Below are 26,746 nucleotides of genomic sequence, written 5' to 3'. Positions count from 1 at the left end.
TTTTTTTCGGTTTTTCGAGACAGGGTTTCTCTGCATAGCCCTGGCTGTCCTGGAACTCACTCTGTAGACCAGGCTGGCCTCGAACTCAGAAATTCGCCTGCCTCTGCCTTCCAAGTGCTGGGATTAAAGGCGTGCGCCACCCGGCTCTCTCTCTTTTTTTTTTTTTAGCCAAATACTTTATTAACTTCTATTTATTTGTTTTGTGTGTTGTGTAGGTCAGAAAACAACTTTTCGGAGTCACTTATCTCCTTCCACCATGTAGCTCCTGGGGATTAAACTCAAGTCATCAGGTTTGGTGGCAGGCATTTGCCTGCTGAGCCATCTTGCTGGGGTGTTGTTGTTGTTGTTTTGGTTTTGGACATTTAGGCCAGGCTGGTTAGCCTAGAACTCACTATGTAGCCCAGGCTGGCTAGCCTAGAACTCACTATGTAGCCTGAGCTGGCTAGCCTAGAACTCACTATGTAGCCAGGGCTGCTTTGCTTCTACGGGTGACTATGGGTGACTACTACGGGTGAGGGGTTGGTTCCTTGGTGCTGAAGTTGCAGGCGCATTTGAGTTGTCTGATGTGGGTCCTGGGAACTAAACCCGAGTCCTCTGGAATCGTGTGGCAAAAGTGCTTAATCGCTAAGCTATCTTTCCAGACTAAGGTTAACTCCTGAACCTTTGCCTCTGCTTCCCAAATGCTGGAATTACAGGCCTGAGCCACCATGAGGACAGGCTGATCCTTCCAGATAGTCTCCGTGTGGAGTGTCTATGTCCAGACGTTCCTCCTCGGTTCTAAACCTTCTCAAGACCTCAGGGGGCGTGGTGGGGAGGCGCAGGGATAGGGGACCCTCTTCCCGGACTCTTTTTCTTCAGGATTCCTAGATCCTGACTGTTGTTCCCTCCCGTAGACTTTTGCACAGTGCTCCGGTGGACGGCCGGCAGGACACAGCAGCGACATCTCCGCGGCGGGCGGCGGGCAGCCCATGGAGCCGGGGCTGCTGCGGCCGGCGCCGGTGAGTGAGGTTATTGTCCTTCACTACAACTACACCGGCAAGCTCCGCGGGGCGCGCTACCAGCCCGGCGCCGGTCTGCGCGCGGACGCCGCAGTGTGTCTGGCTGTGTGCGCCTTCATCGTGCTGGAGAACCTGGCTGTGCTCTTGGTGCTGGTCCGCCACCCTCGCTTCCATGCGCCCATGTTCCTGCTCCTGGGTAGCCTCACGTTGTCGGACCTGCTCGCTGGGGCGGCCTATGCCACCAATATCCTGCTGTCCGGGCCGCTCACGCTGCGCCTGTCGCCTGCGCTTTGGTTTGCGCGCGAGGGGGGCGTCTTCGTGGCTCTCGCCGCGTCGGTGCTGAGCCTCTTGGCCATTGCTCTAGAGCGCCACCTTACCATGGCCCGTCGTGGACCCGCGCCCGCCGCCAGTCGCGCTCGCGCGCTGGCGATGGCGGTGGCCGCCTGGGGCGCGTCGCTATTGCTCGGGCTGCTGCCCGCGCTGGGCTGGAACTGCTTGGGACGCCTGGAAACCTGCTCCACCGTGCTGCCGCTCTACGCCAAGGCCTATGTGCTCTTCTGCGTGCTGGCCTTCCTGGGCATTCTGGCTGCCATTTGTGCGCTCTATGCAAGGATTTACTGTCAGGTGCGGGCCAACGCACGTCGCCTGCGAGCAGGTCCTGGGTCCCGCAGGGCCACCTCGTCCTCGCGATCCCGGCACACGCCGCGGTCGCTGGCCCTGCTTCGTACACTTAGCGTGGTGCTCCTGGCCTTCGTGGCCTGCTGGGGACCCTTGTTTCTCTTGCTATTACTGGATGTCGCGTGCCCAGCCCGCGCGTGTCCCGTGCTCCTGCAGGCCGATCCCTTCCTGGGTCTAGCCATGGCTAACTCGCTACTGAATCCCATCATCTACACCTTCACCAACCGAGATCTGCGCCACGCGCTCCTGCGGCTGCTCTGCTGTGGACGTGGACCCTGCAACCAAGACTCCTCCAACAGCTTGCAGCGATCCCCCAGTGCTGCCGGGCCTTCCGGTGGTGGCCTGCGACGCTGCCTGCCACCAACCCTGGATCGCAGCTCTAGCCCATCAGAACACTTGTCCCCCCAGCAGGACGGGGTGGACACCAGCTACTCCACCGTCAGTCCTGGAGCAGCAACCGCCAACCGGAGCCTGGTGCTTGCTGCTACAGACTGACGCTTCCCAGCCCGCTGTCGCCCTTTGCAAGAACAGACTGACTCGCCAAATACGCGCATCATCTGTAGGAAATAGACAGTGACAGCGACGGAGGGAGCCATAGAAGAAAGGAAGGGAAATGGATTGACCACCCCATAACAGGAACAGACAAAAATGCACGCGGGATCTGAGATGGACAATAAGGGAAAGAAGAAAGTGATGGGAAGGTATCCAGGTAGTGGGACATGAGCTGGGAAGCCCTGAAGGAGAGCCATTCCATGTGGCTGCAGCAGAAATCGAGGAGCAGGAGATGAAAGGGCAGGTTGCGTGGAAGTCTAGTTGGTTTTGAGGAAGTCCTTAGGTTTGGCTCTGAGTGAAGTGGGAGCATAGAGAATTCTAAACAAAGGAGGGACTCTCCTGGATTCAGACCTCCACAGGGACCCTGTGACTACCAAAGTTGCAGGGGAACGGCTAAAAGATGAAGGGATGGGGAGGTCCAAGAATGCTCAGAGCCAGGTGAAGTCTAGATAGAATGTGCTAAGGGCTGGCAGTGTGGAGTAGTGGCTGGCTACAGAGTGAAACAGAGCTGTGGACAAAGGCATTAAGGTAAGCCTAGGTCCGGGAATGTGGCTCTGGAGACTGTCAGATGTCAGCTGCCAAACTTCCAGAGCGTGGACAGGGCCTTCATACAAACTACAGCCACAGTAAAAACAATGCAAGGGGCTGTCCTTACTGTGATCTTTCAGAATCTATTCATTCATCTAATGATATTTTTTTTCTTTTCCCCCAGAAAGTTGTACCTATCATCTTTAAAAGTGTTTATTTATTGGGGTTGGAGAGATGGCTCAGCAGTTAAGAACACGTGTTGCTCTTGCAGGGGACCTGTGTTCTATTCCCAGCACCCAAGTGGTGATTCACAACCATTGGCAACTTCAGTTCCAAGGTTACCTGATGCCCTCATCTGACCTCTGAGGGCACCAGGCATGCACGTGGTACACAGATTGAATGCAGGCAAAACTCTCATACAAACAAGCTAAATAAATCTTTAAAAACGTTTAAAATTGTTTACTTATTCATCGTTTATTTTGAGGGAGACACTCGCTATGCAGTTGCAGATGGCCTGGAACTTCTGAGTGCTAAAATTAAAGCTATTTTATTTGGGCTGGGGAGGGGGGTCGTGGATATGCCTTTACAGCAACATCATTTCAGGCCAACCTGGGCTACATAGTGAGACCCGTGTCTTAAAAACCTTTATTTACTTATGTATTTTGTGCCTGTGTATATATGTACGGGTACCCATTGGCCACAGCAGAAGTGCGGAGGTCAAAGGACAGCTTTCCTCAGTCGGTTCTCTCCTTCCAGCACAGGGATCTAAGGATCCAACCAACTCAGGCTGTCATTCTTGCCAGCAAACACCTTTACCCCCAGGCAATCCTTTGCCCCGCCATCCCTCCCCTCCCCAGTTTGATTTGCTTTGGTTTTTCACTATTACAAACATCTCCCGATTTCCTATGGTGAGAAGCTCTTTTAGACTGTTTGTCAGCCTTCCCCAATCAGATTCAGAACAGAATCACCTGACTTCCCCATCCTGCAAATAGTGTCCCCTCATGCCCGCCCCCTGCTCCCACCCGCTTCCCCCCACAACCACCCCCCCCCCAGACAGCATAAGGTTTAAACTGTTCATTAAACCTGCATGTGATCTTGTCAACTTCGGCCGTGTTCATCTGGTTCATGTTCCTGCGAGGTAGGTCCTTGACACCGATGACGCGGCCGCTCTGTGCGGTGGACAGGTCCGCGGACTCAAAAGGTTCTGCATGTCGAGGCTGCTCCTGCGCACTCCAGGTTCAGCATGAGCGCACACCCCGCAGCCCCCACACTGAGACAACGCTTCTTGTACCCAGGCTGACTTTAAACATACTACGGTACCAAAAAATGACCTTATACTTGTGAATTTTGTTTCCTGTGAGCAAAGGTGTGCTCTGCCACACCTGGCTTATGCTGTGTGGGGACGGAACCCAGTCCCAAGTCCCAGCCCTCGATCTCCATTTGGCAGATGAAGAAACGAACAGATTTCCCTTGCCCCAGGGTCTTAGTAAGGCTTACCCTTGGGGTTCCCATGCAGGAGAGGCTTGCCTGGTATTCGCTGCTCTTAGTCTAACATTCCTTTGAGGGCCCTGCATTGTTGCGGGGGTCGGGGTCGGGGCACGGATACGGGGTGGTGTGTGTGTGTGTGTGTGTGTGTGTGTGTGTGTGTGTGTGTGTGTGTGAGGGTATGGGAAGGACGCGCTGGCTGCACTTTAGAATTGCCTGGGTTCTGCTTCTAGCCGCTGGTTAAGGAACAGCGCACCCCTTGAGGCAATTCTGAGAACTGCAAGCAGCATGAAAGAGGGTGATGAAGGGGATGCACTCAGGTTGGGACTACGGGCCAACCTGCATAAAAATGAATCTTTTCAGGGGCTGGTGAGATGGCTCAGTGGTTAAGAGCACTGACTGCTCTTCCAAAGCTCCTGAGTTCAAATCCCAGCAATCACATGGTGGCTCACAACCACCCGTAATGAGATCTGACAACATATTCTGGTGTGTCTGAAGACAGCTACAGTGTACTTACATATAACAATATAAAAAGAAATGAATCTTTTCCCCAAAGTTCACGAAAAGATAGCAGGGGTGAGGGGTGGGGATACAGCCCAGCTGGCTACCAGAAACCCTCCCTTAGATCTCGTATCTTTCCTGGCGTGTTGGTTTGACAGTAGGGACCTTAGAGATTCTGATATTAAATTTAAAAAGTACCCAGTTCCCTATTTAAATACCCCCAATTTAAAAAGCACTGTTGGGACTTGTATAGACCTTCCAGATATATTCTGTGGGAAAATGACCTGAAATGGTTCTTTTGTTTGTTTTTTGCCATTTTGATTTTGGAAGAGGGTCTCACTATGTAGCTCAGGATGTACCACTTTGTAGCCAAGGATGTCCTTCCGTTTTCTAATCCTTCTCCCTCAGCTTCCTGGGTGCTGGGATTACAAGTGTGTGCCATATTCAGCTGTCCTGCATTTTTGTTGTTGTTTTGTTTAAATTATAAATAGAACAAAACAAGGTCTTACTATGCAGCCCAGGCTGGCCTGGAACTTGCTATGAGCCCGGGCTTGTCTCAAACTCACAGAGATCCACCTGTCTCTGCTTCTTCTAAAATTAAGGGTATACAACACCATGCCTGGCTTTATCCCCCCCCCCCCGCGCACACACACACACACACACACACACACACACACACATAGAGTCTCACTGTATAGTCTGGGCTGTTCTCAAACATTCAACCCCTGCTTCGGACATCCTTTTCTTTGACATTTATTTGTTTGTTTTCTGATACAAGGTCTTGCTAGGTCGAGCAGGCTTACTGTGAACTGGAGGTAATCCTCCTGCTTCAGTCCCCTGGTTACTGGGATTATAGATGTATCCCCTCATTATTCTTATTTTTAGATTTATTTCCTTTTATGTACACAAGTACTTTGTCTGTATGTCTGTGTACAACCTACCTGCATGGTGTTCACAGAGGTCAGAAGACAGCATCGGGTCCCCTAGAACTGGAGCTATGGATGGCTGTGAGCCAGCATGTGGCAACAGACTCCAGATCCTCTGCCAAAGCAACAAGTGCTCTAAACCACCTTTCCTTGTTTTTCGAGACAGGGTTTCTCTGTGTAGCCCTGGCTGTCCTGGAACTCACTCTGTAGACCAGGCTGGCCTCGAACTCAGAAATCTGCCTGCCTCTGCCTCCCTAGTGCTGGGATTATAGGTGTGCACACCACAGTCCAGCTTTCCAGATCCTATTTCTTGCCTCAAATTCTCTGTATAGCCCAGGTTGGCCTGGAACTTGTTATATTTCACCTCAGTGCCGGAGTTATAAGCTACGTCAGCACACCCAGCTTCTGTCTTTACTTTTTTCCTTCTACTGAGGATGAACTCCAGACATGCTAGGTAAGGCCCTAGTGCTGGGTTTAGCCTGGGCCTAATGTGTGTGTGTGTATTTTAAGATTTACTTATTTTATTTATGAGTACACTATGGCTGTTTTCAGATAGACCAGAAGAGGGCATCAGATCCCATTACAGATGGTTGTGAGCCACTGTGTGGTTGCTAGAAATTGAACCCAGGACCTCTGGAAGAGCAACCAGTTCTCTTAACCATTGAGCCATCTCTCTCACCATGCCTGCTTTTCAATTTTTTAAAAATTTCTGACAGGCAGTGGCGGCTCACGTCTTTAATCCTAGCACTTGGGTGGTAGAGGCAGGCGGATTTCTGAGTTCAAGGTCTACAGAGTGAGTTCCAGGACAGCTAGGGAAACACAGAGGAACGCTGTCTTGAAAAACAAAACAGAAAATAACTTTATTTTTCAAAATTAATTTATGTCTGCATGTGGAGATTGGCAGACAACAACCCGAAGGATGAAGCTTTCTACTACCATGTGAGTACCAGGGGGGAACTCAGGCGGCCAGAACTGGCCAGACGCTTCTTTACCCACTGAGCCACCTTGATAGTTCAAGAAAATAACTTTCTCTCATAAATGCCATATGCAGCAAATAAGTATCTCTTACCATTAGAAATATATATAAAGATGTTACCAGAAATACAAAGAGGCAGCTCTGGGCATATTCCAACACTCCAACACCCTCAGATGAATGCCATACCTCTCCTCATGAAAACATGAGAACACATGGGGCTGGCGAGAGGGCTCAGCGGGTAAGAGCATTGACTGCTCTTCCAAAGGTCCTGAGTTCAAATCCCAGCAACCACATGGTGGCTCACAAGCATCCATAACAAGATCTGACTTCCTCTTCTGGAGTGTCTGAAGACAGCTACAGTGTACTTATATATAATAAATAAATAAATCTTAAAAAAAAAAAAAGAAAGAAAACATGAACACACAGAGGAGAGTGTGTCGCTGGAGCACAGGAGCTGCATCCTGCAGGCTCCACATAGGGGAAGAGAATCAGTTTTTGCCAGCCGTCCCCTGACCTCAACAAAGGAAACACACAAATTAATGTACACAAAGCCCCTAGTGGTGTCCCAGCCTTTAATAGCAGCACACGCAAAAGGCAGAGACAGAGGCAGGAAGGTTTCCCTGTGTTCAAGGCCAGCCAGGGCTATGTAATGAGGCCTGTCTCAAAAAAGAAGTTATGAGCCGGGCGTGGTGGCGCACGCCTTTAATCCCAGCACTCAGGAGGCAGAGGCAGGCAGATTTCTCAGTTCAAGGCCAGCCTGGTCTNATAAAAAAAAAAAAAAAGGTATAAAAGTACTGCTTTGAATACTAAACATACATTTTGGCCTTTGCTCAGTGGAGAGAGACTACATGTTAGCTTATGGGCACTCCACCTGTGTGGTGCATATAAATGCACACACACACAAAAAAAAAAAAAAAAAAAAAAAAAAAAGAAGAAGACGTTATAAGGCTGGGGTGATGGCTCAGCAGTGAAGAGTACTTGCTCTTGCAGAGGTCCAGGGTTCAATTCCCCCATCCGCATGGTAGCTCACAACCACCAGTAACTTTAGGGGACACTGCACAGTCCACGGTGCACAGACAGACGCATGCAGGCAAAACACCCACACGCACAAAGTAAAATACAAATTGAAATAAAAACATGAAAAAGTTATTTTACAAGAAGATAAATATCTCAAGCAGGTAGATGGGTCTAGCTGGACCGTGCAGGCTGTGGGAGGGTCCGCCGGTGCAGGTTCAGCTGGAGGCTGACCGGACAGCCTAACCCGGAGGCAGCCTCCTAGGGCCGCCCAGACCCACGCCCTGCTCCCTCCGCCCGGCACCTGCAGGAAGGGCTGGAACCGCCTCTGCGTGCCCGCCGCCCGTTTCCGCCCTCCCGCTCCTCCCACGCGTGCCGCCCGGGACCCCGCAGCACCGCTGCCCCGATCCGAGGTCCCCCCCTCCCGGTTCCCCTCCGCTCCTCCCGGAAGCGCGGCGCGTGGCGGCCCGGCGGCGCGGATTGGACGCGTGGCACCTACAGAGACACCCGGGGGGTGGGACGGAGGTGAGCGAGCGCCCGCGGAGGATGCGGTGGGGAGCCAGCTCCGGGAGCCGCCCGCGGTCACGCGTGGGGCCGCGCACGCGGTGGGACGAAGCGCGCACCCCGCCGCCGAGCCCGTGAGCCCGCGTAGGGTGGCGGCCGCGGCGAGCAGAGGGTAGGGGTCGCCCGCGGCCGGCGCCCCGGGACTCTTATTGTGACAGGGTGGCGCGCTGTGCTTAGTCACCGTGACCCGCGCGGCGGAGGCGGAGGCAGAGCGCGGCCATGGCGGGGTGAGTGCGCCGCTCCAGGCCGCGGCCCGGGACCAGGCCCTGCGGGCTCTCCAGGCGTCAGGGCTGCGCCTCCGAGCGGTGGGGAGGCCGCCGGAGCAGGCGTCGGGTACCGGGCGGCCGCTGCACAGCCCCCTGCGCAATGCCAGGCCCGAGCTCCGGCAGTGTGGTCACGCGTGACAGTCGCTCACTAGCTGGGGCCCCTGGAGCATTTCATCCCCCCCCCACGGTGGTCTAATAGACAAAACACGCGGGGACGCGACTCCAGGCTGAGCCCAGAACCTGGGGAGCCAGACGCAGACCCTCTCTGTCTCCCCACGTCTTCTTGGAAAGTATAACTCCTCCCCTGGTCCCAGGTCTCCAAGGGTCTCCTGAATCCCTCCCCGTGGGTGTTCCAGATGCTGCACACTCTCTTGCCCCGGGACCTTGGTGCTTGCTTAAGTGTTTCCTATACAGACCTTGCTTTATTTCTAGGCCTTTTCTGCTGTGTCTCTGGAGCTCAGAACAGTCTCAAATACATAAATGTCAGGCTCTGTAAATTTTGGGGAGGTGTTGAAAGGAATCTGACATGGAAGGGAAGGATGGCTGGAACAGAGTGAAAAGGTTGGAAAGGGGGTGTGGAGTTTTACAGGCCATTGAGGAGCTGGGTTTCCATTCTTGGGCTTGGTAAAAGGTGTTGGATGATTCTGAGCAGGAAGAGGAACATGATATGCCCTGAAGGCCCGCGAGTTGAGAAGTTAGTTTGAATGGAGCCGGCTGTGTCCAGTTTCTTTGGCTTGGCAAAAAATCTGCACTAGATATCATTGCTTAGTTTTGCAAAAAAAGAAGCCTAGCTAAACATGGTGGTACATACTGTAATCCCAGCGATCGGGAGGAGCCAGCCTTGGTTGCATAGTAAATTAGAAGCCAGCCTAGGCTATGTAAGACCCTGTCTCAAATAAAATAAGATAAAGTGGCAGGGTCTGGTCTAACCCAGTCTCTGTTCCCAGCTCTGTGCTCTTCCCTCCCTCCAGGCCCCTAACCGCTAGCGGAGGAACTGTATCTTGTCATCAGGAACCCCATGCAGCCCGAACCCAAGCCTAGCGGGGCTCCCCGCAGCAGCCAGTTCCTGCCCCTGTGGTCAAAGTGCCCCGAGGGGGCAGGGGACGCGGTGATGTATGCCTCCACGGAGTGCAAGGCAGAGGTGACGCCCTCTCAAGATGGTAACCGAACCTTCAGCTACACACTGGAGGATCACACCAAGCAGGCTTTTGGCATCATGAATGAGCTTCGGCTGAGCCAGCAACTCTGTGACGTGACCCTGCAGGTCAAATATGAGGACATCCCGGCTGCCCAATTCATGGCTCACAAAGTGGTGCTGGCCTCCTCCAGCCCGGTCTTTAAAGCCATGTTCACCAACGGGCTTCGGGAGCAGGGCATGGAGGTGGTGTCCATCGAAGGCATCCACCCTAAGGTCATGGAAAGGCTTATTGAGTTCGCCTACACGGCCTCCATCTCCGTGGGCGAGAAGTGTGTGCTGCATGTGATGAACGGGGCGGTCATGTACCAGATTGACAGCGTGGTCCGAGCCTGCAGTGACTTCCTCGTGCAGCAGCTGGACCCCAGCAACGCCATTGGCATTGCCAACTTCGCGGAGCAGATCGGCTGCACTGAACTGCACCAGCGTGCACGGGAGTATATCTACATGCACTTCGGGGAGGTGAGTGAGGCCGGGCTTTGGGCTCAGAAGTGGAATAGGCCAACATGGCGCCCTCCCCTGGGACAGGCTGGAGGAAAACTGTTGGGTGTTTTCTTTTTCCTTCCTTCTTTTCTCCCATAGGGTCTCATGTAGCCCAGACTGGCCCTAAGCTGGTGGGGTATCAGAGGATGACTTTAAATTCCTGATTCCTGTCTCAGTCTGTCGAGTTACAGACGTTCACCCTCCTGATACTTAACAGAATGGAAGCCAGCAGAACCCGGGGACTTGATTTTACTTTTGTTTTTAAATCTTTTTTAAAAAATTATTTGCCTTTATTTTACATGGGTTGGTGTTTTGCCCAAATGTATATCTGTGTGTGAGAGTGTCAGATCTTGGAGTTACAGACAGTTGTGAGCTTCCATGAGGGTGCTGGGATTTGAACTCGGGTCTTCTGGAAGAGACCAGTAGTACGCTCAACTGCTGAGTACCAGTGATTTTATTTTATTTTATTTTATTTTTTATTTTTATTTTTTTGGTTTTTTGAGACAGGGTTTCTCCNTGTAGCCCTGGCTGTCCTGGAACTTACTTTGTAGACCAGGCTGGCCNCGAACTCAGAAATCTACCTGCCTCTGCCTCCCGAGTGCTGGGATTAAATGTGTGCGCCACCATGCCCAGCTCGTGATTTTATTTTTTGACAGTCTTCTTTAGTGGAAGCTTTTTGTTTTTGTTTTATTTATTTTTGTTTTTCAAGACAGGGTTTCTCTGTGTAACAGTCCTGTCTGTTCTGGACCTCAATTAGCCCCGCCTGGCCTCGGACTAACAGAGATCCTCCTGCCTCTGGGATAAAAGGTGGCATGTGCCACCACACCTGGCTATTGAAGTTGCTTTTTTGTTTTGTTTTCATTTTTTTGTTTTTCCGAGACAGGATTTCTCTGTTTTTTTCTGTTTTTTCCTTGGCTATCCTGGAACTCACTCTGTAGACCAGGCTGGCCTTGAACTCAGAAATCCGCCTGCCTCTGCCTCCCAAATGCTGGGATTAAAGGCGTGCGCCACCACGCCCGGCTCCTTTTTTGTTTTAAGTCTTGTCTTTGCTGTTGCTTTCTGAGTGTTGAGTAACACCACACTCTGAAAAAGTAAATATATATATATATTTGTGTGTGTATACATGTACTGATCTTGTGTGCAAGTCCGAGGACAAATTGCAGGAGCTGGCTCTCTCTTGCTACCTTATATAGGCTTCTAGTTTAAACTCGGGTCGGCCTGGCAGAAAAGTGCCTTTACCCACATTGCTGGCCCGAAAACTCAGATTCTGAGCCCCTAATCCAAATACAGAGAGGCCTTAGGAATAGGTGAAGATAGGTCCTCCCAGTGCCTCAGCATGCTGGTCTCTCTGGTGTTAAAAGTTGTGTTGGCCAGCCTGAGCTACACAGTGAGACTCTGTCTAAAAAAAGTGGTGTGTGTGTGTGTGTGTGTGTGTGTGTGTGGTGGTGGTGGTGGTAGTGGTTGCGCATGCCTTTAATCCCAGCACACAGGAGGCAGAGGCAGGCAGATCTCTGAGTTCAAGGCCAGCCTGATCTACAGAGGGAGTTCCAAGATAGCCAGGGCTACAGAGAGAAACCCTGTCTTGGTCTCCCCAAGAGCAGGGCAATGTGTGATGAGCAGGCAGGCACCAGCACCCTCCAGCCTCACCCATGCCAGCTCCAGCTTGGCTTGACTTAGCTTGACTTGGCTTTTCCTGGGTTCATTTGGTATTGCTTTCATTTTCGTTTCTCAGTGCAGGAAGTCCTCAAGGGAAAGTAATAGGACAGTGCTGGGGAAAGCCTTGCTCCTGGGTGGCAGTGACTAGAAAAGTCCCCTGGACACGACTGCATTCTGAATATCACCAGCCCAAACCCCAAGTCTGAAGTGCTCCAAAAGCTTTTGAACACCATGCATCATCCTTGGAGGAACAGTGCCACACCTGACCTCACAAGATGGGTGGCAGTGACCGCACAGGCATATTGCGCATAGGGCATAACATCTTCAGAGGGCCGATGTGCCTCTGGATTGCTAGGACACTTACCTAGCATGCGTGAAGTCTTGGGTTCCATGCCCACCGCACATAAAAATCCCAGCACTGGGTAGGCAAAGGCAGGCAAATCTGTGAGGCCAGCCTGTTCTGCATGACAAGTTCCAGGCCAGTTACACACGCACACACACATACACACACATACACATGCACGCGCACACATGCGCACACAAACATACACGTACACACATACATGCACACACACACACACACGCATGCATGCATGCGCTCACATACACACCTGCATGCACACACACACATGTACATACACACGCACACGCACACACACACAGCCTTGAAGCTGTGTAAGGTCAATATGGACCAGCATAAAAGTAGTTTGTTTGTTTATTTAGATTTTTGAGAGGGCAGGTTGTCATAGCCCAGGCTTTTGTCTGAAACTCAAGATTCTCAAGTGTCAGGTTCCCAAGTGCTGAGACTTGACATGGGCCTTAGTGGCTCGCGTGAAGTTCTGTTCATACCATACTCTCATTCCTGCAATATCTCATCATTTGTATGAAATATTCCTACATCTGAAAAAACAAGTGCCAAGCTGTAAATTGCCTGTCATTTTTTAAAAAAGATTTATTTATTATATGTGTGTACACTGTTGCTGTCTTCAGACACTCCGGAAGAGGGCGTCAGATTTGTTACGGATGGTTGTGAGCCACCATGTGTGGTTGCTAGGATTTGAACTCAGGACCTTTGGAAGAGCAGTTGATGCTCTTAACCGCTGAGCAATCTCACCAGCACATTGCCTGTCATTTTATCTATTTATCTATTTATTTATTTATTTATTTATTTTCGAGACAGGGTTTCTCTGTGTAGCCCTGGCTGTCCTGCAACTCACTCTGTAGACCAGGCTGGCCTCGAACTCAGAAATCCGCCTGCNTCTGCCTCCCGAGTGCTGGGATTAAAGGCGTGCGCCACCATACCCAGCCCTTTATGCTTTATTTTAATTAATCTAAAATTTTTGTTTTATTGTATTCTGTTTATTAGGGACAATGTGTGTGCCACAGTTCATGTGGAGGTCAGAAGACAACTTGCAGAAGTTGATTCTTCCCTTCCAGCATATGAGTCCTGGGGGTTAAACAGCAAACCAACCAACCCAGTTCTTTCTGAGCTAGTAAAGGCACTCACTGCCAAGCCAGAAGACCAATCCCAGGGCCCACAGGGCCCATAGACATGAGCTGTGGTACATTCACACACGTACACAATAAGTCAATAAGTAAATGTAATTAAAAACTATGTAGAACAGGTGGCCTGGAACTCACAGACATCTGCCTCTCCCTTCCAAGTGATCATTAATCCAATGCTGGGATTAAAGGCCAGACTAGGTTCCATTATTTGTTTATTTTGATATAGGGTCTTACTATGTTGTTGTAGCTGGTCTGGAACTGGCTTATGTGGACAAATCTGGCCTTGAATTCAGACATCCTCTTGCCTTTGCCTCTCATGATTATAGGAGTGTGCCACTATACCTAGCTATAATATATATATAAATTAAAACCAAAATCAATACAGGAGCCTAAAGAGCCCCCAGTGTGTGGCCTGTGTAACCCTGGTGTTTGGGTGCTCTGCCTGGATGGAAGGCTTCCCTTCTCACCTGAGCTCCCTGCAGGTGGCCAAGCAGGAGGAGTTCTTCAACCTGTCACACTGCCAGCTGGCCACGCTCATCAGCCGGGATGATCTGAACGTGCGCTGCGAGTCCGAGGTGTTCCACGCTTGCATCGATTGGGTCAAATACGACTGCCCGCAGCGGCGCTTCTACGTGCAGGCACTGCTGCGGGCCGTGCGCTGCCACGCGCTCACGCCGCGCTTCCTGCAGACACAGCTGCAGAAGTGTGAGATCCTGCAGGCCGACTCGCGCTGCAAGGACTACCTGGTGCAGATATTCCAGGAGCTCACGCTGCACAAGCCCACGCAGGCGGTGCCCTGCCGCGCGCCCAAAGTGGGCCGCCTCATCTACACAGCGGGCGGTTACTTCCGACAGTCGCTCAGCTACCTGGAGGCCTACAACCCGAGCAATGGCTCCTGGCTGCGCCTGGCCGACTTACAGGTGCCACGCAGTGGGCTGGCAGGCTGCGTAGTGGGTGGGCTGCTGTACGCTGTGGGCGGCCGCAACAACTCTCCGGACGGCAACACTGACTCCAGCGCCCTGGACTGCTACAACCCCATGACCAACCAGTGGTCGCCCTGTGCCTCTATGAGGGTGCCACGCAACCGCATCGGGGTGGGGGTCATAGATGGCCACATCTACGCAGTCGGGGGTTCCCATGGATGCATCCACCACAGCAGCGTGGAGAGGTGAGCACCGGGGGCCCAAAGGGACAGTACCCGGTCTTGTCCCTGGCCTTCATATGAGGTTGAACGGCTAGGATGTGCATCTTCAGTGCCGCAGCTCTGAGGGATAAAGCCGCCTAGGTTAGAGGGATTGCTGTCGCTGTCATAACTGATGACTCTGAGCCTTGGTTCTACTGCTCCTCGCTGCTGGAGCCAGGCCTGGTGCTGCGCATCCTTCATCCCAGCACTGGGGAGACTAAAGCAGGAGGTCGTGGAGAGTTCGAGGCTACCTTGAACTACATAGCAGGGTTCTAGCTCCAAAAACACAAACAAGCAAACCCTAAAAATAGTGAAAGTAGCTGGAGGGCTGTGGTGTAAGGAGTGGCCACGGATGACCACAGGCGAGCACGGGGTGTTACGTCTCTTGCAGGTATGAGCCAGAGCGGGATGAGTGGCATCTAGTCGCGTCAATGTTGACACGGAGGATTGGCGTGGGCGTGGCAGTGCTCAACCGCTTGCTGTATGCAGTGGGGGGCTTTGACGGGACTAACCGGCTTAACTCAGCAGAATGTTACTATCCAGAGAGGAATGAGTGGCGGATGATCACACCGATGAATACCATCCGGAGTGGGGCCGGTGAGTGGGGAGTGGAGTGAGGACGTCCGCAGCCCAGCGAGGAAGGGTTTCCTTTACCCTCCTCCCTTCCATTACATGACTGAGGCTGCCCTCGAAGTCCTTATGTCGCCGAGGCTGACTTTGAACTCCTGATCCTCCTACTCCGGCTTCTCCAGTGGTGGAGGGAAGGGCAGTGGCTACTAAGGTCCCTTGTCCAGTGGCCCCGCCCCCTGCCCCAGATCAGGCTTGGGGTGACTCCCACTGTGTGCTTTCCTTTAGGGGTCTGCGTGCTGCACAACTGTATCTATGCAGCAGGGGGCTACGATGGGCAGGACCAGCTGAACAGCGTGGAGCGCTACGACGTGGAGACAGAGACCTGGACTTTTGTAGCCCCCATGAAGCATCGCCGCAGTGCGCTGGGGATTACCGTGCACCAGGGCAGGATCTACGTCCTCGGTGAGGCCCTCGGAGGCTGGGTCAGGGTGAAAACCATGCTTGAGTGTCTATATCTTTTCTTCTCCAAGTTTTGGTGCTGAGTATAGAAGCCAGAGATTCCCGAATGCTTGGCAAGTGTTCTTTAATTGTGCCACGCCCCACTGGGGGATTCTGGGTCGAAGCTCTACTACAGAGCCGCTCCCTACCCATTCTTGCAACACTTTCCACCCTGCACCCCACCTTCACTGGGAAATTTAGGCAGGAGCTCTAGACTGAGCTACATTCCACCCCCAACCTAGCCATCGTAAACAGGGGGCTTCTTTTCCCTTCTGTTCTCTGCCGCCATTCAGAGGGCTGAGCCCTCTGGAAGGGGGTGACCATTCTCTTCATTCTCCCTGCAGGAGGCTATGATGGCCACACTTTTCTGGACAGTGTGGAATGCTATGACCCAGACAGTGACACCTGGAGTGAAGTGACCCGCATGACATCTGGCCGCAGCGGGGTGGGTGTGGCCGTCACCATGGAACCCTGTCGGAAGCAAATTGATCAACAAAACTGTACCTGCTGAAGCACTTGGAATACCTGAGCACTGACAACAGGACAGAAAAACAGTCTGTGTATCGCTGCTTCTCTGTACTAAAGAAGAAAACAAACCACAAACAGAAAACACAGGGCGGAGGAGGAGGCGGCGGAAGAAGTCATCCCTCCTTCCAGGAAGGGCTGCTGGGGTGCCTTGTAAAGGACCTTGTGGAAGTCCAGAACTCAAATCCATGGGCCCATCTGTCATAGCCCTGGAGCATCCAAGTCTGGGATGGGATATGGGCGGGGCACCCTCACAGGTGAGAAGCCCCCAAACTCCCGCCACCAGGACCCAGACCCCCTTTCGGGGGGACAGGCAAAGCAGGAGATCACATGTTTTTTCCTTTGGTTCCTGCAACTTGGTGATCAATTCCAGTGGACAGGGGGAAAAAGGGACAACTGAGGCGTAGGGGCTGAGGCTCCCTCGGGAGCTGGGGCCCTAGGGACAAGCCGCCGGCACAGAGAAGCCTCTGGGCTCTAAGCCCTCCCTGGACAGTTATTTTGTTAAATAACCCTGTAAGTTTCCCATGGGAATAAAGAATGGAGTAGGCACACAGGTCCTCAGAGGGCGGTCGGAATCCCTCAGGGAGAGACAGCTCTTCTATTGAAATACAAGCAGATCCTGATGGGGCTGGTATCTGAAACCCGTCTATTGTCTCTGCTTGCCATTGTACATTCTGCTCAGGCAGGGCATCTTGCTTTTGTGGGACACACAGTTGTCTGTCAGTTTCAGGGCATTAGAAGCCAATGACCTAACTTCTGTGCCTCCTAACTTCTCCTGGGGCCTCCTGTGTTTAGCTTTATTTTGAGACAGGGACTCATGTAGTTCAGGATGGCCTTCAGTTCAGACCCTGAACTCCTGATGCTGCCGCCTGTCCCAGCTTACTGAGTGCTGGGGTTACATCTATACAGCACAATGCCTGGCTCCTGCTTCTCATTTTTGTGCCCGAGCAGGAAAATAAAGGTTTCTGGGACATTTGGGTGTAGCTCAGAATTAACCTGGCATGTATGAACCCTGGGTTCTATCCCTAGCACCCGTATCTAGGCATAGTGGCTCACACCTGTAATCCTAGCAGCAGGGGCAGGACCGGTGGTATAAACTCAAGAGTCATGCTGGAGTTCATACATAACCAATGCCAGGCCAGCCTGTCTATAGAGTAGTGGCCAGGCAGTGGTGGCGCACACCTTTAGTCCCTGTGCTTTGGAGGCAGAGGCAGGCGGATCTCTGCCAAGTTTGAGGCCAGCCTGGTCTTCAGAGTGAATTCCAGGATAGGCAGGGCTGTTGTTATACAGAGAAACTGTCTCAAAAAGCAAAACAAAACAACAAAAACCATGTGCAACCATGCTGGGCCCTTGGGAATCTTTTTAAAAGCACCAAAAGACTCAGGGGTCCTCCTGGGTTCTCTTTGGAGCTGGAAGCTGTACTGGGCTATAGTAGACAAGATCAACGAAGGTGCACACACACCTTTGATCCCAGGAGCTGGAGATGGCTCAGCAGTTAGGAGCACTGCTGCTTTCCAGAGCATGGCTCAGCTTTTGTTCCCAGGACTCAGGTTTGGTGTTTTCCTAACACCCATACCTCCATCTCCAGTGGCTCCCCTCTCCGTAGTTTCCTTAGATGTCTTCATGTGTAAAGTATAGCTTGGAATGGTAGCACAAACCTGCAACCCCAATGATGGGAAGCTGGAGGCAGGAGGATTGTGACTTCAAGGCCAGCCTGGGCTATATATATATATATATATGGAGCCCAGTGCTGGGAAGGGGCAGGCAGACCTCTGAATTCCAGCTACTTGGTGAGATCATGCCACACAACAATTCCATCCACACATTAGCCTAGAGTGGTGGCCTCTTGGTTCTTCCTAAGGACCAGAGCCTGGTTCATAACCAGAGCTGTCTGTGAGGCACCTGTCCACAAATGTATGGACAAACACACAGCTATGTATACCTAAAAAGTCTCTCAAAAAGCTGGAAATGAAGCTCAATAGAGCCCGCTGTGGGACCAGCCTGGTCTTCAGAGAGAGAGAGAGAGAGAGAGAGAGAGAGAGAGAGAGAGAGAAACAATACTGAAGCCCCTGCCCTACCTGCCCTAGAGTCCTCCAGTGAGAAGCTGGGGTAAGAACGCTCACTCTGCAAGCAAAAGACATGAATCTGAACTCCCAGTTGCATGCGCATGACCCCAGCATGCCAGCCAGCCTGGCCGAAATGGTAAATCTCGGGTTCAGTGAAATACCATGGGGGTTGCAGGGAGAGAAGAAAACACCAGCATTCCTCTTTTCTCCACCTCTGTACAAAATGCGGGAATACAACCCAGGGAGAGAGGGAAAGAAAAAGGAAGGAAAGAGGAAGGAAGGGAGGGAGAGAGCTGCTGAGATGTTCAGAGCACTGACTGCTCCAGGTTCAGTCCCTAGCACCTAGCACGATCATCACAACTACTTGTGACCCCTCAGTCTTGTGGACTCTGATGCCTTCCGGTCTGGACAGCCTCCTGTACGCTGCATGTGAACTCGCAAAAGCACGCATTTTTAAAAAATTATTATTATTATTATTTGGTTTTTTGAGACAGGGTTTCTCTGTGTAGCCCTGGCTATCCTGGAACTCACTCTGTAGACCAGGCTGGCCTCGAACTCAGAAATCCACCTACCTCTGCCTCCCGAGTGCTGGGATTAAAGGTGTGCGCCACCACGCCCGGCTAAAAATACTTTTTTTAAAGAGAGAAGGAAGCAAAGAGGATTTCTATGACTGCCAGGGAGTCTGTAGCGCAGTTGGTTTGCAGGGTCTGGAAGGAAGGAAAGAAGGAACCTTCCACGTGGGCAACGTTGAGGAACTTCGTAGATGTCCCCCGGGTAGTTTTTTTCAGCGTTTCTTACTGTTTTAATTACCGCTTGTTCGGTGTTTGGGGAGAGGCGGAGGTGCAGACACACTGACGGTCGTGTGGGTGTCAGTCAAGAACTTTGCCACATGGGTTCTGGGTCTCAAACACAGGGCTAAGACTGGCGGCAAGCCCCTCTACCCACTGAGCCCTCCCTCTTATCAGCTCTTTTCCTGGTGGCTCCTCAGCCTGTGGATAAAGGAAACTAAAGAAAGTCGTGTGCACAGCCGCGAGGAAGGGGCATGCGCAGCTGAGGTCAGCCTCCCAGGGCGGCAACTCTCACCAGAGTGGGGTGAGCTCTGCCGCCGAGCGGAGGGTTAGCGAGGGTTATGGCCCTCTCTAGGGTCAAGGTCTCGGCGTCGCGAGCTGCTGGATCTCAGGCTCAGGTGCGTTTGCTGGTTATCTGTGAGGAGAGGACTTTGAACATCTATTGGGCAGCACGCCCTGCGGCAGCTGATGGACTAGGGGCCAAGCTTGCTGACTTGTTTGGTTTTCTTTTCGATGTTAGGGCTTGAACCCAGGGTCTGTTGTACACGAAGTATGTGCTCTACCAGTGAGCTACACCCTCATGCCCCCAAATGAGTATTTCCTTCCCTTTTTTTTTGATTTGTTTTATTTATTTTTTTCTTTTTTTCTTTTGGTTTTTCGAGACAGGGTTTCTCTGTGTAGCCGTGGCTGTCCTGGAACTCACTCTGTAGACCAGGCTGGCCCGGAACTCAGAGATCTGCCTGTCTCAGTGTCCAGAGGTATGCGCCACCCCTGCCTGTCTCCCAGTGTGTTTTTCCATGTCTTTATTGTGTGTTGGGGTCAGACTGTCACGGCCTATGTGTGGGTAGAGGTCAGAGGGCAGTTCGTAGGAGTTGGCTTGCTCGTTCTCTGAAGTGGGTCCCAGAGGTAAAGCTTGGACCATCTAGATCAGTAGCAAGCCCCTTCTTACAGAGCCAGCTCACCCACCCTTCCCAGTCTCTCTGGTTTTGTGTTCGTGTGTGTCTGCAGACACATGACACATGCATGTGTTCGTCAGAGCTCGGGCTCAGATGCGATTCCTCCCCGGGAGCTGTCTCCAGTGCTTTCTGAGATATGATCTACCAGGGGATCTACTAGGGCCTGGAGCCGACTTACTGGGCTGCAGTGTCTGGCCAGGGCCTCGGGCCTCCTGCTTATTTCCTCAACTAGGACTAAGCAGCCAGTTTTTCTTTTTCTTTTTTTTTTTTAAAGATTTATTTATTTATTATATGTAAGTACACTGTAGCTGTCTTCAGACACTCCAGAAGAGGGAGTCAGATCTCGTTATGGATGGTTGTGAGCCACCATGTGGTTGCTGGGATTTGAACTCCAGACCTTTGGAAGAACAGTCGGGTGCTCTTACCCACTGAGCCATCTCACCAGCCCCAGTTTTTCTTTTTCAAGACAGGGTTTCTCTGTGTAGCCTCAGCTGTCCTGGAACTCACTCTGTAGACTGGCCTTGAACTCACAGAGATCCACCTGCCTCTGCCTCCCAAGTGTTGGGGTTTAAGGATATAAAGGATATGTCACCACCACTGCCACCACCCAGCGGAAAGCATATTTCTCATTTAATTTGATTTTAAATTTATTTATTATATGTAAGTACACTGTAGCTGTCTTCAGACACTCCAGAAGAAGGTGTCAGATCTCATTACGGATGGTTGCGAGCCACCATGTGGTTGCTGGGATTTGAACTCGGGACCTTTGGAAGAGCAGTCAGTGCTCTTAACCGCTGAGCACTCTCTCTCTCCAGCCCCTGATTTTAATTTTTATTAAGTTAGAACAACTTGAAGGAGTCAGCTGGGAATTAGTCAACTCAGACTTAGTGGGCATCCTTACCTGCTGAGCCATTCTACCAGCCCAAGATCTTGTCTTTAAGCAAAACAACAACAACAACAAAACCAACAAAAACCAAAAACCAAACCCTCACAGTGTCTGGGGAGATGGCCCAGTGGATAACGCACTTACCACGCAAGAGCACTATCTCAGATTGGATCCATTCACCCAGCTCTCCCTACTGGCTAAGTCTTGGAGACCCTGCCTGGGAAAAGAGGGTGGAGAGCCATGAAGTCAGGGTGTCAAACTGAGGCCTCACAAAAGCACCCAAACATGCTTGTAAGCATCTACGTACATCTGCATGCATACACAGATGTGCAAAAACCTATGAATATCTACATGTATACACAGATGTTCAAAACCCAAAAACCTAGTCTGAGTCATGCGGTGATGGTGCACACCTTTAAACCTTTAATCACAGCACAAGGGAGGCAGAGGCTTGTGAGTCTCTGAGTTCGAGGCCAGCCTGGTTGACAGAGTGACTTTCAGGACAGCCAGGGCTACACAGAGAAACCCTGTCTCGAAAACAAAACCAAACAAAACAAAATCCCCCAACCAAGTTAGTCCCACTGCAGGAAAGAATTGCAATCATGTAGGGCAGTGCCCTATGCAAAGCCCCAGTCTCAACCCCAGCATGGCCATAAATCAATAAATTCACCAGCTGCGTAGGAGGGGCAGGTGGATGGTGGTCAAACTGAAACCTCAAAGGTCATGAGGTTGGACCTCTCAGATCATCAGGCGTGGCTAGGGACAGGCGTGCGTCAGGGAATGCTGGGCAGAAGGCGAAGGCTCTAGCTATCGTCCAGGGGCAAGGCTGTGGTGATTCAGGTTCAGCGCGTGTGGGTAGGCACGCACTGCAGAAGGCTATAAGAAAACTGATTGGAGGAGTGAAACCAGTGATAGATGATTAACAAGTCCCCCGATGTTCTCTCTCTCCCTCTCCTTTCCCTCTACCCCGTCACCCCCATCACTATGCTGGAGCTAAAATCCAAAGTCTTGTAGGTCCTGTGTAAGCACACTGCCCAGCCACAGCCACAAGCCCTCTGGGGACAAGGCAAGGCGAGGCGGGGCGGGGCGGGAGGGCGGGGCTTCCAGGCATGGTTCTATCACTGAGTTAGCTCTTCAGATCCTCACTGGGGAATTCTTGCAAAGCAGGGGGTTCTACTACAGGTGGCTGAGAGCCACCCAACGAGGGTGCCTCACATCACTTCAACTTTTTTTTTTTTTTTTTTTTTTGAGACAGGGTCTGAATACCTATGGCCTAGAATTCACTACACAGAACCTCAAACTCAGAGATGCACTTGCATCTATCTCCCAAGTCCCGGGGGGAAAAGGCTGCGCCACCACGACCTGTTCTCATTCATGCTTTTATTTATTATATGTATATGAGTATACTGTAGTCTTTTTTTTTTTTAAAAAAAAAAGCTGAATAGATCTTTCTCTTAAAAAAAATTTTTTTTATTTCATGTATGTGAGTATACTGTCTGAAGACCCACCAGAAGAGGGCATCAGATCCCATTACAGATGGTTGTGAGCCACCATGTGGTTGCTGGGAATTGAATTCAGGACCTCTGGAAGAGCAGCCAGTGCTCTTAACCGCTGAGACATCTCTCCAGCTCAAGGATTTATTTATTTTATGTCATTCATGCTTTTAAGGATGGCATTCTGATGGGGTCTGCTCAGAAAAAGCTCATTCAGTAACAAAGCAGCAAATTCAGATGTCTGTGGTCACTTGCCAGTGCCACACTGTATACAAGGCAAGTTTATGTTCACATGTGGAGGCGTGCTGAGGGGAGCAAAAGGGTTGTAGTTAGAGCAGTTACGTGAGCACAGTGCTATTGAAGAGGACCCAGGTTTGGTTCCCAGCACCCATGCCAGGCAGCAAACGGGAAGCCAAAAAATCAATGAGAAAGGGGTAAATTGCCGGGCGTGGTGGTGCATGCCTTTAATCTGAGCACTCGGGAGGCAGAGGCAGATGGATCTCTGAGTTCAAGGCCAGCCTGGTCTACAAAGTGAGTTCCAGGACAGCCAGGGGTATACAGAGAAACCCTGTCTCGAAAAACCAAAAAAAGAAAAAAAAAAAAAAGAAAAGAAGAAGAAAGAAAAAAAAAGGGGGGGAAAATCAAGTTCCTGTATAGCGGAAAGCTCGTCCCATAACTATAGTCACAATGGAGGACCACACACACATCCCCTCCCTGACTAAGCATCCAAAATGGCTGTGAAGTCTGTGTGGGTAGGCACAGTCAGCCGCAAAGCTCCTGGCTCTGATGTCTTCAACGCAGTGCAAAGAAACAGCAAATCAGAGCCAGCCAGGTTTACAAACTTCAACTGAGAGGCGGGACTTGCCGGGACTTAACAAGGTCATGGTTCTCCGGTATAGTCAATGCGACTGGGAAGATCTCTGATACCTTGAACAAAACCAGTTTGGGGAGGAAAAAGCCTGTTTCAGCTTACATTTACAGTGCCATCACTTAGGAAAGTTAGGACAGGGACTCAAGGCAGGAGCTCCAAGCAGAGACCATCAAGGAGCAGCTTAGTGGTTCAGTTCCCAGCCTCTGCTCAGCCCAGGATTTGCTACCTAGGATGGTCCTACCCACAGAGAGTGCTCTTACACCAATTAGCAGTCAAGAAAATCCTCCACAGGGCATGGTGGCACATACCTTTAATCCCAGCACTCAGTAGGCAGAGGCCAAGGGCTCTCTGAATTAGAGGCTAGCGTTCCATAAAGTGACTCTGTATCAATAACAAAAAAGAGGCAGGCGTGGTGGCACACACCTTTAATCCCAGCACTCGGGAGGCAGAAGCAGGTGGATTTCTGAGTTCGAGGCCAGCAAAAAAGAGATTCGGCTGCAAACTCAGTTGTCTCCACTCAATTACATCATGCCCATACACGCACACACACACACACACACACACACACACACACACACACACACACACCAAGAGACAAATACATGGAATTGCATGGAACTGGCTAGATTGTCTAGGTTATGCCAGAGTGTGGCCCGATGGAGACCAGCCACCAGCTATTCCGTGTGCAGGAATTTCATCCTTACATCTGGGCAGTCTCTGTCTGTCGCCCTCTGGTGTCACCTTGGGACTTCGGGGAACAGAAGGTCTTCAGGGAGGCATCTTTATGGTGTGCTTCCTGCTGACATGCTTGAGGATATCCCCAAATACCCTGGGACTGCAAGGGCTGTGCAACTGTTAAGAGCTTAGACAGGTCTCACAGACTGGGGTTTGATTGCCGGCATCCACCGGGCGGCTCACGGATGTTTGTAACTCTAGTTCTAAGGATCTATCGCCCTCTTTTGATCCATTCTGGTACTGCATCTCGTGGTACACGTACATACATGCAGCTAAAACACCTCACGAGTAAAATAAAAATGTAAAAGCCTGGGGCTGGAGTCTTGGCTCACTGATTAAGAGCACTTGTTCTGCTTGTTAAAGTACCCAGGTTCGATGTGTAGCTCTCATTCGGAGGTTCACCACCTCCTTAAACACCAGACACATATGTGGTGCACAGATGTAGAAGCAGCAAAACACTCATGCACACACAATAAACCTAAAACAAACAAACAAAAAACCCTTAAAAATATATATATATATGCATGCTGAGTGCACTGGATTCTTTCTGAGGCTATTTTAGAAGAAATATCAATCCAAATCTGTAAGCAGTGTCACATGAGGTATGTCACATGGGACATGCTAAATTCCCTTATCAGCTAATTTGCCCTCTTTCCTGTGTCCTCCTGGCCTCTAAATCACTATGCTCCAAGAAGAGGGTGAGCTTGAAACCCTAGTCATCTGCCTTCCCTCCAGAGTGCTGGGGTGGGGGTGGGGCAGATCTGAGCCCAGGGCTTTGAGCCTGACTTGCAAGCACTGTCAGTTGATCACTTCCCTCTCAGTTTTAATGGGTGACTTGAGTCTTGTTTTTTCTTCCCAATTTAGGGTAGAAAAAAGGAGCTTTGGACTTTTGTTTGTTTGTTTGGTTGGGTTTTTTTTGTTTTGTTTTGGTTTTTGGTTTTTTGAGGCAGGGTTTCTCTGTATAGCCCTGGTGCTGGGATTAATTTTTTTTTTTTTATTCATGGAACCACTGAAGATCCCATTGAATTGAAAGACATCAGAGCCAGGCGTGGTGGTGCACACCTTTAATCCCAGCGGTGGGGAGGCAGAGGCAGGCAGATTTATGAGTTCGAGGCCAGCCTGATCTACAAAGTGAGTTCCAGGACAGCTAGGGCTATACAGAGAAACCCTGTCTTGAAAAACAAAAAACAAACAAACAAAAACCAAAAAAAAAAAGACATCAGAGAAGGCAAAACATAACAAAAACAAACGAAACCACAAAACAAACAAATAAATATGGTTGGCAATAGTGGCACACGCCTTTAATCCCAGCATTGGGAGGCAGAAGCTGGAGGATCTCTATGAGTTCGAGGCCAGCCTGGTCTACATTGTGAGGAACCTTGAGGAGGGGTGAATGATTCTAGGAGTCACTGAGGGAGATGATTTCAGAGTTCTTATACCACAAAAGATGGCTTTCTGCAGAAACAACAATTAGGGACCAGCAACGTGGAAAGTGAGGTGAGATCATTCAGGATAAAATCACAGGGTTGGGTGGTGGTGAATGCCTGTCACCCCGACAGTTAGGAGGTGGAAGCGGGAGGAGCGAGTTAGGAGTTCAAGGCCAAGATCAGTGACGTGAGAGTTCATGGCCAGCCTGTGCTACATGAAACTCTGTCTCAAAAACAAAAGGATAAACTAGGGCTGGTGAGATGGCTCAGTGGGTAAGAGCACCCGACCGCTCTTCCGAAGGTCCAGAGTTCAAATCCCAGCAACCACATGGTGGCTCATAACCATCCGTAACAAGATCTTACGCCCTCTTCTGGAGTGTCTGAAGACAGCTACAGTGTACTTACATATAATAAATAAATAAATCTTTAAAAAAAAAAAAAAGGATAAACTAGGTAGGATTGACGCGAGGGCCTGGATACTCTAAAGAAAAAGGACCTTAGGATCCTGTTCAAATTAAAAGCAAGGTCATTCATTAGGAGGACTACAGGCAGTAGAACCCAGCCTGCAGATCAGAAGTCGAGCGGCCGCAACACTCATTGGCTATTTTCTTCAGAAATGACATCGACCTCAGCCAATAATAGCTTGGGATAGCCTCCCGCCCTAGCTCCGCCTCTCGGATGGTCTGCACCTGTGCCGCTCCCTGATGTACATGTAATTCCGCAGGTGCCCAGCAGGGCGCGCGCGAGGGCTTGTGCTCCCAGTTCTGGCTCCTTATCTGTTTTGGGACCCATTTCATAATACCAATTTGACTGGTAATAAATACAGACGGTTGGTAATAATGTAATAAAACACACTGTACAGCGTGTAGTCTGCATAGGAATAGTGCTATTGTATTTTTCAGCAAGGGAAATTGAGTAGATACATTAACTGGTTTAGATTTAAGCTTTGGATAAGTCTGTGTGGTGGAATAAGCGTTTAGGAAGTTTAACAGGAGACTCATGAGTTCAAGGGTATCGTCGTACATATAAAGCTACCTGTGACTCTATTAGTTAAGCTTTTTTTTTTTGATACAGGGTCTTTCTACATAGATAAGGCTGGCTTTGAACTTACAATCTACCTGCCTCTGTCTTCCTAGTGCTGGGACTAAAGGCATGTGCCACCGCAGCTGGTGAGAGATCTCATTTAATCAACCCCCACAGGACACTCAATCTGACTTGCTGGGTATCTGTCTGCCTCTCTTGTTTGTCTCTCCCTACCCCACCCCAGGTCAGAGAGATGGTGATGCTGTTCTGAGCCCTGGCTGCGCTTGCAGAGGATTCAGCAACCACGTGGTGACTTTAAATCACCTGCAACTCTAGTTCCAGACAATCTGATCACCCCCTCTGGCCTTCTTGGGCACTGCACTTACAGATACACATT

At 50.8% G+C, this 26,746-nt stretch overlaps 2 protein-coding genes and 1 long non-coding RNA gene across 5 annotated transcripts; 2 read left to right on the top strand and 1 right to left on the bottom strand.

Moving 5' to 3' along the window:
- The first annotated feature begins 264 nt into the window (after nt 1–264).
- On the top strand, nt 265–3,000 carry S1pr5 (sphingosine-1-phosphate receptor 5). Its single transcript, XM_021208149.2, has 2 exons — nt 265–290; nt 894–3,000. Exon 2 carries the CDS (start codon nt 969–971, stop codon nt 2,169–2,171), a length of 1,203 nt encoding a protein of 400 aa, XP_021063808.1. The 5' UTR covers nt 265–290; nt 894–968; the 3' UTR covers nt 2,172–3,000.
- Nucleotides 3,001–7,931: 4,931 nt separating this feature from the next.
- Keap1 (kelch like ECH associated protein 1) lies at nt 7,932–16,745 on the top strand. 3 transcript variants are annotated; one of them, XM_021206997.2, is made up of 6 exons: nt 7,932–8,183; nt 9,460–10,145; nt 13,811–14,496; nt 14,903–15,108; nt 15,367–15,543; nt 15,924–16,745. In XM_021206997.2, exons 2-6 carry the CDS (start codon nt 9,507–9,509, stop codon nt 16,088–16,090), a joined length of 1,875 nt encoding a protein of 624 aa, XP_021062656.1. In that variant the 5' UTR covers nt 7,932–8,183; nt 9,460–9,506; the 3' UTR covers nt 16,091–16,745. The 3 variants fall into 3 exon arrangements, with proteins under 3 accessions (XP_021062656.1, XP_021062655.1, XP_029399299.1); XM_021206996.2 differs by having other exon boundaries at nt 7,932–8,449; XM_029543439.1 differs by lacking the exon at nt 7,932–8,183 and adding an exon at nt 8,464–8,774.
- Nucleotides 14,551–21,640, bottom strand: LOC110327788. The gene is made up of 3 exons (XR_002380847.1): nt 21,536–21,640; nt 20,945–21,017; nt 14,551–16,050 (listed from the first exon to the last, which is right to left on the bottom strand). It is a non-coding gene; the product is annotated as an uncharacterized LOC110327788 (long non-coding RNA).
- Between the last annotated feature and the right edge of the window lie 5,106 nt (nt 21,641–26,746).

This window comes from Mus pahari, chromosome 10 (genome assembly GCF_900095145.1).
Source record: "Mus pahari chromosome 10, PAHARI_EIJ_v1.1, whole genome shotgun sequence".
NCBI lineage: Eukaryota > Metazoa > Chordata > Mammalia > Rodentia > Muridae > Mus > Mus pahari.
The sequence above is the reverse complement of the archived record's forward strand: the minus strand, read 5'-3'. Positions and strand labels throughout refer to the sequence as shown.

What these genes read in the sequence shown, in the direction of transcription:
- S1pr5 (XM_021208149.2), top strand. Translation starts at nt 969, where the DNA reads ATGGAGCCGGGGCTGCTGCGGCCGGCGCCGGTGAGTGAGGTTATTGTC.
- Keap1 (XM_021206997.2), top strand. Translation starts at nt 9,507, where the DNA reads ATGCAGCCCGAACCCAAGCCTAGCGGGGCTCCCCGCAGCAGCCAGTTC. An exon ending in TACCATCCGGAGTGGGGCCG is followed by an intron (nt 15,109 to 15,366) that starts GTGAGTGGGGAG and finishes GCTTTCCTTTAG; the next exon opens with GGGTCTGCGTGCTGCACAAC. An exon ending in GGGCAGGATCTACGTCCTCG is followed by an intron (nt 15,544 to 15,923) that starts GTGAGGCCCTCG and finishes TTCTCCCTGCAG; the next exon opens with GAGGCTATGATGGCCACACT.